General features: G+C 37.1%; 1 protein-coding gene and 1 long non-coding RNA gene across 8 annotated transcripts in view; one reads left to right on the forward strand and one right to left on the reverse strand.

Annotated features, from left to right (window-relative positions):
- Positions 1–12928, reverse strand: part of NTNG1 (netrin G1) — a 149862-nt gene that overhangs the window by 45391 nt on the left and 91543 nt on the right. For all 7 annotated transcript variants that reach the window (XM_085231154.1, XM_085231149.1, XM_085231151.1 and 4 more), the window contains exons 4-5: positions 10466–10638; positions 1055–1081 (exon numbers count right to left, since the gene is read on the reverse strand). In XM_085231154.1, the coding sequence (XP_085087280.1) occupies positions 1055–1081; positions 10466–10638 (200 nt within the window). The remainder of the gene's footprint in view (positions 1–1054; positions 1082–10465; positions 10639–12928) is intronic.
- The window catches only part of LOC104912293 (uncharacterized), a 263844-nt gene that overhangs the window by 33766 nt on the left and 217150 nt on the right, over positions 1–12928 (forward strand). Inside the window, exons 5-6 of the long non-coding RNA XR_014885083.1 lie at positions 8240–8355; positions 9431–9535. This is a non-coding gene — a long non-coding RNA (uncharacterized LOC104912293). The remainder of the gene's footprint in view (positions 1–8239; positions 8356–9430; positions 9536–12928) is intronic.

Consider the following 12928-nt stretch of genomic DNA (forward strand, 5'->3'; position numbering starts at 1 on the left):
AGGCTAGTTTTGATGATATTTAGCTTGCTGCCTAGAGTTTAACAAATCAGTGCTATTCATGAGCTTCTGTAAACTGAGCTGATTTATAAATTGGCAGACCTGACTATGCATCAAAAGAAGTGAGGCAGTTTTACCCAAATTATTAGAAGCTTTTCAGCTGGATATCAGGTACGGCAAAATATATTTTACTACGATGATATTTTCTCATTTTGATAGTTCTGCATCTCATAGAAGTTGCGTCTAAGGTTTCTGCAAAGCTGAGGCTGCGGGGAATATTCTTTCAGTCAGACACAGCATGATAGATTTCTAGCCCTGCACTCTATTTGTAAGCAGCTGACATGCCCTGACTGTGTGCGCTTGTCTGCTGTGGAACTCAGCTGAGACACAGAGTTCAGTTACTATGTTCCTCTTTTGTTTAAATGTTCTGATGTGATTAATTTGCTAGTTCTTAACATTACAACATTATGATTTTATCATAGTTTTGGTGTAATATTTTGAAGGTTTATATGCATACAGAAAAGGAGGATTATTTTTACAAGGAACACAATTCTATTTGTTCTGTGCAGAAAAGCCCAATTCAAAGGCCACTGGCGGTAATCTAAAGATTTGAACAGATACACTACATTTACTAAGCTACTGCACAAAAATGAAAAGTATTTTTTAAAATCTTCTTTCTTTGAATTTATACACAAACATATGAAAATTAATTGTCCTATACTTCCCTGTTACTAATAAACATTTTTACAAAATATACTGAAGAAATATTTTCTGTGGAAGTTTTAATTCTCTGCATAACGCTCATTTTTAGAGCACTCATCTTTCATCTGCCGATAAGGATGCATCCAAAAATCCGTGCTTGAAGGCAGATATGTTGTTAGGAGTGACATTCTCTCTGACCATATAATACAGTTACATGTTAATGTAAGCCAGTACATAACACGTTCATGTAGAGCACATTTCAGATAAACATCATCTACAACAGAGAGGGATGTTGGGAAACTAGATCCAAGAAGCTGAATGAAAATGCAAAACAATACTTTGTCTTTTTACTTACTACCAATACTGGAAATACTGGGTATACCTGTAGAGAAGGAAAACAAAAAGGTGTTAGCTATTTACTATAGTTGACAGCACTATTACATCTAAGATTCTGGAAAAAAAAAGAAAAAAAAGTCCTCATTTTCAGAATATTGTATCAATAAATAGTTCCAAGCAATTGCTAGCATTTATCCAGCCCTTTCTAAATGCAGAGTCTTTAGATTTTTCAGTATGAGACTGTGGGGACCACTAAAATGTATTGACAGATGGGTATTTCTGGGACCCATACCAGATCTCAGAACTTCATGAATTTGTTCAGAACAGTTTTGTATTTGAACTAACTAGCCATTAGGTTTAGTGCTCTATATAAAAATATAACTCATGCATGTATTATGTAGATCTAGGGAAAAAAATGAACCAAAGGATAGATGCATTGCTAACTGCTTTGGCCAGCTGCTTAAATCATTTGATAGCTTCTGTTGCATTAACTGTGCATAGCTATTTTTTTCATCCTTTACCTGATAGTTACCGAAATTAAGTTAAGGAAAAGAAATTTAATTGAGCAAAGCAATCTAATGCATTAGGCTTGCCATATTGACTAAGCCTCTCATTGATTTCCTGCTTTGATTTCAGTTACTGAGCTGAACTAATGCAGGGAAACCATTCCAGAGGAGGTGAGATTTACCAGAAGAGGAGGGGCTGCTGAGGAGTAAAGCCGCTACATTAGCAATGTGAGATCTCTAGTTGCCTGATGCAGTTCTGGCATGTAACTTGTGGTCATGTCTGCCCTGAATGGTGCTTTTTTTCATGTCCAAAACTGTGGACACAAAATCTTTTCTGAAATGCCATTTTCTTTATATTAAATGGTATCGATTATAGTACTATCACTAGTTTCCAGTGTTAAACTGCAGATCAGTAATTAAATTCTGAATATTTGCATCCTCTCAGTTAAATACAGTTTTCTTTCTGTACATTTTATTGACTTCAGTAGCATGTGCTTTACTGCAAAAGTCTTTTTCTCCATTAAACATCTGTTACACCACTTTCAAAATCCATCTTGAAGAGTTCTGTCTTACTCAGAGATTGTATGGACTGTTCTCCAATGAAGCAAGCTGAAGTGAAGGAATGTTTGCATGATAAACGACTTTCAATATAAGTATGGTGGTAGAGTCAACTAGGAATCATTACTAAATTCTAGCTTGGCAAGGAGAAAACTGAAGTAATTTGGTGTACAGAATGATGACCTTAAACAGATATGGCAATGTTGGGGCATGTGCCAGAAAGGCTGCCCTACTTTTACATCGTATGTGGGAACTGGGACCTGCAGAGGGCCAGGCCCTGTACTCGAGGAGCTTGTGCTGAATGAAATTCTCATTCAGGCATCATTTCCAAACTTCATTTTTGCTGAGATTAACGCGTATGTGTTGTATATACTTAAATCATGCAGTTAAGTATTAAAAGCTAAATAAGAACATGGTCATAATAGAACATATTTTTTGTTCTAAAAGTTATAAAAATAACTTAGTTCACTATGTACCTTTAAATTAGAATAGGTTAATGTAAGAGAACTTTTATCCCCTTGCCTTAAAAGTCAAAAAGCCAACAATCAATTTTCCAACATTTTTCCCCAAAGTTTCAATAGAAGTTTGTTTCCTTTTCTTGCAAGTCATTATAGATGTTTTAAATTAGCAGAATTCATTTTCCTTTATACACTGATGGAAACTGCAAGAGTATTAGATAAAGTACAGATCCTGTGTTCTCACACTCACACTTCCACTGTGAAACTGTATTTGTATTTCCTTCAGTATACTCCCCCACCACAAACCTCTTTTCTCTCCTACACATACACACAAATATCCTTTCCTTTCTGTCCTTAACAGATTGTAGGAAAGGGAGAGGCTTTCCTGCAAGTCTGATCTCCTCTTTTTATTCTATTTCACAAATTCATAGTGATAAATGCTTCCTGGGCAGAGAATAATGAGAATAAAAAACCTGCTTGCCTTGAAGGGCTCTGAATTAAACTTGCAAAGTTGTCTTCAGGTTCTGTTTGAAAAGCTCTTTCGCTCTTTCCATAGCTTCTATATTTGTGTGATTTTTGTAATAGTAGTTACCCTACATGTGGTGACCGTGTTGATAGTGTTCTACTTTATGCCCTTTCTGCTAACGAGAGTGAGAATGGCACTTCTGGATTTGTCTAGAAAAGAGGTGATTGCGTAGGGCTGTGAGACAGGATCTATTAACACTCCTTAAAAACTAAAGTGCACATATAATGGGAAATATGTTCTTAGTAGTGGTGCTCTGGGAAGATCAGGACTTGCATATAGAGGCCAGTTCTGGCGCAGCAGGTGCTCCCTTCACCAGTCCTGAGGTGTGCATGCATGCCATGTAGGGAGGAAGCTGCTGGGAGCTGGGTGGGATGCTCTCCCCTGGCACAGTGGGTGCTGCCCATCAGCCTTGTGGCAAGATAGATCAATCAAGCACAACTCTCTTCTGCTAAATTAATGAAATCAAGTGACTGCATTTACAAATAATGAGTTGTTAAACCAAAGAAATGTTCTGTCTGGGATGCTTATGCATTGTAATGGGGATTCTTGTACTGAGGGAAGAGCTAGGGTAGCTCCTGCCCCCAAAATGGTGAACACTGCAGAAGTCTCTGATCCTATTTACTATTTTTGACTTGAGGGTGGTGGTTTGATATACTGCATGTTCACTGAAGTGCTTCTAAATATGTACACGTTACATGAGAGAAAAAATCTAATGCTTTCCTTGCATATGGTCTTCTGCATCTGCCTTGTAATCTTCTTGTTTCCCATTATCAGGAAATGGGTTGTTTTAGCAGCTAGATACTGTGTAGCTGACTATTGTGAATGGAGAAAAAAACTCCACAAATTGGATGCATGCAAAGAGGCAGGTTTTAGATTTCTTGTGCAGATTCTGTCAGTATGGAATACATAACACAAAGGAATGACATCAAGCTTTCAGTGAGAAGGGCAATGCTGCAGTTTGCAGTCTCAAAGCAGGCCGTATGCTGCAGCCACCCTGACCATCATTGTGTTTGCATGCTTCCTGCCAGCAGAGCAGGTAATGCAGTCAGGCTGCATGTCCTCCTGGGCTCAGAGAGAATTTGGGATGGAGGAATTATTCTGGCAACTCAATCTTGGCTACTGTCTTTCTCGTGGGCTTCTCTGTTTTTGTCATCACAAGGCTGGATGTGCACCTGCCATATGATGGGGAGTCAGGGATGGGCTCCTGCTGCTATCAGAGCACTGCATCTTGCTTGCAGCTCTTGTATTCGGGGAGCCAGAGTCACCCAGAATTATCTAGGTGAGGTGAATGCAGCCTAGAAACTGAGAATTTAGACTGCCTGTTATGAAGGTATGAGAAGATACAAGAATAGATAACGCAGTGCAATTTTGGACTCATTAATTGCCGATGAAAGCTGTGTGAGAGCTTTTCTGACAAAAGATATTTCCTTATAATTGCACTCTACACAACATACTTTGATTCTTAAAAAGGTGCAAAATATAAAGTTGAATCCCATAGCAAAGAGTCAGAGTAGGCCTGCCATGTCTGATCTGTCTTGCTGGGACATATGTGATGCAGCATGATAGCAATCCTCACAGAGATATTTTCCCTTTCTAAATTCTCCACTGAGGCATGATGACAATATCAGATCATCAGTATCAATTTTAGAAGTTCTGAATTCTATAGTAATTTAAAGTTCTAGAAGCTGGAGGAACCTAGCATCTTGTAATCCCTTCATCAAAGGGAGTGATTATTATGATCACAGAAGTAAACTTTTTGTGTTCTGTCAAATTGTGTTTAGGCAAAGAACCACACACTGTGAAAGAGACAATCCTTAGGAAGTTTTTCATGTGTTTTGTTGTGAGAGCCTTAGAACTTCTGCTACTGCTAATTTTGCAGTTGCTCACTCTGTAAAGATTGAAAAGATTATCAGAATTGTCAAGAAGCAATGTTTTACTTCTTAAGCTTGCCCCGTTCCTCTGCACTGAGATCATGCAGGACAATATCCTTTACTTAATTCATGAAAGTAGGCACTCGAAAGCTCTTGCCTGTTGCTTCAGAGAATGGGACCCTTAGAAAATGAGACTGTATCTACAATGTGAGCTTGCCTTGAAAAGACAGTTGGCTGCATGGTCTTTTCAGGCATAGGAATTCCTGCTACATAGATTCCTCAATGACAAGCCTGCCATCATACAACCTCCTTGCCAATTTCACTTATGCTGGTCCTTCAAGATGGCTTTGTGTCATCAAATATTCATGGGGAAAAATATGAACACAGATGAGGGTAATCAGTGCAATATTTTAAGTACCGTTACTTTTTGCCAGAACTGTTTCTGTGGCAGCTGTGCTGCAGTGATGCCTCATAAGTCTTTTCCTGCTCAGGGAGGATTAGGGCTCTGCTGCTGAGACAGAGGCTGTTCTGTCAGAGGGGAACCTGCTGCAGAAGAAATTCTGTTAACTGATTGAGACTATCTGCCTAACTTCTCACTGAAAAAATCCACCACTGTAAAATCCACCAGTGTTCCTTGTGTCCTGGTCAATGCTTTGTTTCATGTCAAACTATGAATTAGCAAAGTCGGGTAGCAGCTGGGAGGCATTTTTTAGCTGAGTGTCAAGCATTTCTGGTACAGGTTATTGGATGTGGAGGACTGACAAAAAAGCAAGCAGGCTTTGATGGATGGGAGCTCAGCACAGCCTCGGACAGCTCTGTTTGATAGAGCAAAGAACATAAGTGCCAGAGATGATCTAAACAACAGAAGGAAGAAAAGGGCTGGTGCTGTCAGACACGTATGACTGCTGAGAGAAAAGCTATCTTGTAATACCAAGTACTGAGAAATTCAATAAGTTCGCTTTGAGTGCCAAAACATATTGCAGTACAAACTATTTGTAGAATGTGGCAGCACAAGGGAATAAATGTAATCACAAAATAGTCAATAAGATAGAGTGAAAATATAAAATAAATGCTATGCAGTAGTACCAGTACACAGTGAAGAATTTTATGTTTTTCACAAAAGCAGGCAAAAATGCTTTGCATTCTCCTAGAAAAAAAAGTTACGTTCAACAAAGATGAGAAGGGTACGGATATCAGCTTTATATCAAGGTTTAGATTATGAGTGGAATATAGCCTAGAATGCTCTTGTGTTTCATGAGCTGTAGCTTCAATAGGAATGAGCAAGCCTCATTGGCTACCAAAATGGCAGAATCAGAACAGTGGAAATTATGTCAATTCCTGTTTGGAAAGATTTTGAAACAGTCTTTAGGCTTCTTGTTGAATCTAAGCAAATTCCCCAGTATCAGAGAACGTCCGGAGAAATCTTTATTTTGTGGAGGAAAAAAAAATTTTCATTTATAGAATTACATTTTAATTGCATCTTATTTAAGCACTCATACAAAACAAAAATGCTTCAAATCCATTCTAAATGAAAAATATTTTGGCTTAGATGAAGAAGGTAGAATCTGAAAATTGGAAGGAGGAAAAGAATCAAAGGACACTGCTGTAATGAAGGACTAATTATTGTACCCCTGGGGAATATAATTACCATATCAAGGAAGGTTTAGAGCCAAGCCAGATAAGTAAGTTAATTCTACCAATATGTTCCCCAAAACGTTCACAGAATATATGGTTAACTAAGAAGAGTATGGCACTAGAGCTATGTTTACTGATCACCTGATGGAGATGGTGAAAGAAACTCAACAGTATAAATGAAATTACATTGGCCCTGCAGAAAGACTACAGAATAATGCAAAAATTCATATGCTACAACTCATGCTGGATTAAATCAGGAAGTGACAATGAAATGAAGCTTTTACATACCATGAATGATTGCTGCTTGTAGCAAGTAATCAGAAAACCCACAAGAAAAGAAGCTTATTTAGTTCTTAGTAGTGCATAGGACCTGATTCAAGAAGCAGTTATCAGAGAACCACTTCTGGAATGAAAGCCAACATACTTGTTGAGAGGAAAAAGGAGAAAAAAATCCACTGCAGAAACTTTCAGAGAGAGCAGTTAAAAATGGGGAATCTAGTAAAAAGGAAACCAAAAAGAACAACTAAACAAATATAATGCAGACAACAGAGAGATATGTAAAAATCTGAGATACTAAGAATAATTACATCCAACCAATGAAAAGAAAGTAAATTCTAAAAGTGAACTTCACTAAAAACATAGCAAACCTACCCAAATGGCGAAATAAAGAAGTCTTTAGAAAGATTCTCTTCACAAGTGTAAGTTAGATTAATAGAGAAAGATTGGGAAGAAGAATAAAAATCTGTCAAGCTAAATATAAATGACAGTACTTGGAGAATCAAATTGCTACAGACTTAAATTTAATGCATATTTTTTTTCCTTTTTAAATAAACACATCATAAACAAAAGGCTTCACAAGGAGATGATTGGGTAGATTGACAATGCTAAATACTAAATACTAAATTAATTGTTTGCACTGATGCTCACAACAAAGGTTGGAGAGATTCTCACAAACTGAGGAATTTATAAATGCCTGCCATCACCAGAAGTTGTTTTAGAAGATAAAAGTAATATCAAGCAATAAGAATTGCCATATGGTTGTATTCACTGGAAAAGTGTTTTAAAGGAACTCAAATATGACATTTCTGAACGAATAACTGTAACATATAACCTGTCACTTATGTCAGCCTTGATGCCAGAAGAAATGTTGTCAGTGTGACACAAGTTTTTCTTAAAAAGGATTTAAGGGCTGATCCATGTAATAATAAAATACAAAGCAGACGTGGTTTTATGCCACTGTAAAAGATCCATGTTCCGCTCATGTCTAGAATATGATGTGTAGTTTTAGCCTCACCAAATCAAAAAAATGTCACCACAGAGCCAGCAGAGAGCAGGAATGGCACATGTAAATGGATGTTGCATTGTTTTTATATATGACAAGATTAAATAGATTAGGATTCTTTATTTGGGAAACAGATTGGAGAAGTGGACATGCCAAGTCTATAAAATAATAAATGGAATAACAAATAAATATGGTTGAGTAATTCCATTTCTTCCTAAGGGGATAAAGACTTAAACAAATAAAAACACAAAAAGCAAACAAAAGGAAATTATTTTCACTCATTGTGTCTTTAAAGTGGAAAGTGTGTTGCTGTAAGAAGGCACTGAGAAGGAATTTATGACAGCTGTCTCTCTCTCTTCTGAATCTAGAATCACTGCAGAAGACTCCAGTGCAGAAAGCCTCTTTATTGCTGAGGACTGGAAAGGCTGACACAAAATCCTTCTACATTCACCTACGTCTTTCAGTTTTCTATAAACTGCTTCTGGTGAGCACTGCTGAAGTGAGAATTTGAGGTTTGATGAAACATTGGTCAGCCCAAATAAGGTTACATTTTCACAATGCTTTAGCACTGCTACTACTACTACTAATAAATAGAAAATTCTTCCTTTTATTTGCAACAGTTTTTGATTTTAATGGAATAGTATATCTGAAGGAACTCAGTGTTTAAAGTTGTCTCATCAATATCAGCAACCTTTCACTGTGTGTTCCACTGTTTCTGTTGGTATATGTTCAATTCATTTTAAATGATGTCAGTAACATAACAAACTGCATGTGGAAAGATCCTCATTTTTACTTTCAGATGTATTTTGTCCCCAGTGCAGATGATTTCTGGGGTAATGATATATGCATGTGCATATATGTATGTATGTTTCTATATATATGGTATGTATATGTGCCTAGGCACATGTATGTATACAAATACATACATAAATAAAATCAAGCTGGTAAACCTCACCATTTTTCTCCAAACAAAACTTTAAAGTACTAATTCTGAGAGAAATGCTCCCTTTTTATAACTTGGAAAAAGTGAATTCTCTTACAGAATATTTTTCACTTGCTTTTTGAAGGTTTCTTTTTTCTGCTCAGTAGGAATTTTATCATAATTTCATACCCCTACACTTCATGGTTTGTTACTTGGGCTATTACTCTCACATTTAACTTGATAAGGTCCTGCTTCCTGTGATACTCATTTTTGAGTCTTGATTCCTCACAGCTGCTGCTTTGAAGTCTTAGATAACATTCTGAGCACTGCACATTTCTACTGATTTTAAACTTCCATTCAATGAATTACATAGCTTTGTTTCTCTTACATAACTTTTCAGTAAATTGTTATATTCTAATATTCTAGAAATAAATGTTTTGCTTTTAATCAGAGTAAAACTCTGGACTTTTTTCTTCAAAGAAGCTATAAGTTCTGTCAAAAGGTTTGGTGATTTATTCTCATCTTCTTTAATCCTTTCTTCAAAGGAATGTAAGTCTGTTACTCAGGAGGAATTTGAATCATTGTATATTTCATACATGCATGAAAAAAAGAACTGATGCTGTGCAACCTCTTTCAGCACCATGTTCTGTTTGACCTAATCCTGTCCAGGACCAGGAAGTGTAGCTGCAAGGAACTTCCTTTGGATGATATTCAAGCGTTTTGGAATGGTATATGTGAAATAGTGACTATGCAAGTTGTTGAACATGTATTAGTTTGAAATGGGCAGAGATAAAAATGTAGTTTTTGCTCTCACTTTTCCTCTTAGAGATCAGCAAGATTGAACGTGAGTCTGTATTACAGGTCAACATCAGATACAAAATTCCTTTATCAGCCTTTAGATATAGTTATTAATAGAAAGACTTTTTAAAATTTTCTTAAATGGATGACAAATCAGTAATGTTCTCATCTAACAAATTCTATTGCGTTGTGTTGTTTTGAGTCCAGAGGCAATAAAAATGTATGAGTGGAAAGCTGAGAGAGCCTCAGCTGGAGCACTGCTGCAGACATTCCCACTGGTTTCCCTTCCCTTATGTGCTTTTTCATGTGAAGGGTGCGATTCTTTTTTGGTTCCTTAATCTTTTCTTTGATATGTCCATGGATATAAGCATAACAACTGTTTACATGGGTTGACAGTGATAAGACAAAGGAGAATGGTTTTAAACTAAGACAGGGAAGGTTTTGGTTAGATATTAAGAGGAAGTTTTTCACTCAGAGGGTGGTGACGCACTGGAACAGGTTGCCCAAAGAAGTTGTGGATGCCCCATCTCTGAATGCATTCAAGGCTAGGCTGCATATGGCTGTGGGCAGACTGGTCCAGTGGTTGGTGACCCTGCCCGTGGCAGGGGGGTTGAAACTGGATAATCTTTGAGGTCCTTCTCAGCCCAGGCCATTCTGTAATTCTATGCAGTTCTCATGCAAAATATTTACAAGCATGTAGAATACAGATAATGACACGTTGCATACTTAAAATTAATGTGCTTTTAGCCATGTTAAATTATGTGCACTGAGTCACAAAAAAGGACAAACTTTTCCCAGTACTAATCTTCCTTCATAGTTGTGATATGGGCAGAATTCTAATAATGAAATAATCTTATTTTGCAGAACTACTTACAGATATTAGCAGTGCCCTTAGGTATAGGCAGATAAGAACCAGGGCTCCATGGTCGGCCCTGGTAATTCTTCTTACATTTTCCGCAGTCTGGGCCAGTTGTGTTATGCTCACATTCACAAAGTAGTCTTTTGTTTTCTTCTTTACAGCCAGTAGCGTGAAGGTTGCACTTACACCTATTTTTAAAAAGCAAAAATAAAAGAAGTAGGATATTATTTAAAGCTGTGTTTAAGTTTGGCTTATATTTTTTTGCAAAGAACACCCTATGGCAATCTTCTTTCTCAGTGTGTTGTGACTGTGTTTTAGCAAGAATCACAAGATATTGCTCAAAGAACATGTTATATTATCATCAACTCACACAGATCTAATAAGATAAACAGCGCTAATTTCACCAAGGTTCCAAGATGCTGAATCTTTTCTCATTTCCACTAACATAATTCCACTAATCAACTAAATTACTTGTAATTTTCATACAGCTAGGTCTACAATTTTGCAAAAATTCAAGAGTTGCTTGCTACACAAAGAGACAAAATAAGTTGTTTGTGTCCTTAGAGAGTCTGTCCCAAATTAAGATCTGAATAGGCCATGGACATCTGAGAAAGCAGATTTCAATTAAATATCCTTTACAACAGCCTACGTTGGGAGAAAGGAACTTCGAAAAATGTAAGTTCAGTGACGTTTTGCCATTCTTGTCCAGCAAGTGCTGTCTTGCTCAGTAAGCAATTTTTTTTCCCTTGCTTTAATTTGATATAATTATAGTAGCTGAAGGTCACAGGAAATATTGTTTCCTGAGTTTAATTTAGGAAATAGCACCTAAACAAACTTTGAGAAAAAAAATCATTACATAAATCAGATTCAGCATCTGCTACCTGAACAATTGTATTTCCCTTAATTCCTCTTTCTGCCTGAAACTAAGATTCTTACAGAATGGGAAAACTAATTTCATAAACAGTAAAATATTTTTACTTTTTTTCTATCCCTTTCCAAAAAAATGTTGGAAATGGCTGAAATCTGTTTCTGTTTGGAGCTGGAGAGAAAACTAGTGTTTAATGACTCTGGTTGTTTGTTTTCATAATGATTGTATGTCTAAAGATTTTAAGGGTTCTCCTGTGGGTATTTGTCACCTGTTCCATACACTGACCAATAATTAGAGCAAAACAACACATGGAATGACCAACCACAAATTAACAGCTGTCAAGCAGACTTCCATTTGGAAGGAATATGACCTGAAGCAACTGGCCACATACATATATATCCCCAGGGTAAAACAAACTTGCAGTTGTCATAAGTGGCTGCTGGAGAGAATCCACAAGAATTTATAATGCAGAAGATGGTGTAGCATCCTTTTCAGTGCTAGAAATGAGGCAGATGAAACTGTTGCTGTTTAAGCAACACTTACTCTAAAGAAAAGCAGGATTGGTACCGTTTAAAATGAAATTACCAAAATATATCAAACGTGCCAGACAAAAGAAGGTGCATTTCATTTTTATATCGTTTCTGAAATATTGATGCTTAAAGACTACACCAATCGTAAGGTAAATTTTCAAAGACTAGACACTGCAGAGTGAAAGATACCTGTCTGGATGTCAGTGGATGAGATATGGCCAGTCATGCAGAGCTCCAAGTTTTGGTAAATAGAACTGCTATTAAGAAAAGTGATGAGTTGTTTTACTGCCCACTGGACTATGAAAAAGGGAGATATACAATGATAGCATGCACAAGAAGGGGTCAAGGGAGAAAGAAGGAGGAGAGACTCTGTAGCACTGAAGACAGGAACTGATTGGCTTTCCTGCAGGAGGGGATTTCTGCTTTATTCTAGGAACTCATCAATGTTAGAAACAGCAAACTGATTTAGGCAGAAGAAAAAGCCAGCTGATGCTGAGAAAAGCGATAATTCTTATGGCTCTGAAGACTGCTGAGTACTGGTAAGGAGAAAATAAGTGTAGATGCATCTGCTAATTGGTGCCAATGTACACAGCTCTTCTACAAGCACCAGAAACAAACAGTGGTTGTGTCAGGAAATCTTTTAAAAAAAGTATATATATAACAGATGCTGTAATTCTACTTTGTTCCTAAGGAGCTGGGCAAGGAGCAGGACTGACCCATCTTCAATTTGGCTTGCATAACTGTAAGTCTTGAGCAGACTCTGGTCTCCCCAATCTCTCTCTGCTTCTTTCCAGTCCTGTCCCACCTTTCTTTATGCATATGTTTTGTTTGTGTATATATATGGGTGTATATATTCATATGCAAACAGTTCCTACAAATTCTCATGCCTATTGACTTCCTTCCATGTTCCATATTCTCTAATGTCTTTGCAGGCTGCCTCCTCCCTTCTGCCTTCCTATTCCTTATTTCTCAGACAAGCTCGTGGAAACAGGTGGGAACTCTGAACTTTAAAAACCAGCTTAAGTGAGAATTAAAAAAAAAAGAAAAATCAGCCCTCATTATAGGCATTCAGAATACATA

The sequence above is a fragment of the Meleagris gallopavo genome, chromosome 10 (genome assembly GCF_905368555.1).
Source record: "Meleagris gallopavo chromosome 10, MGAL_WU_HG_1.1, whole genome shotgun sequence".
In the NCBI taxonomy this organism is placed as follows: domain Eukaryota; kingdom Metazoa; phylum Chordata; class Aves; order Galliformes; family Phasianidae; genus Meleagris; species Meleagris gallopavo.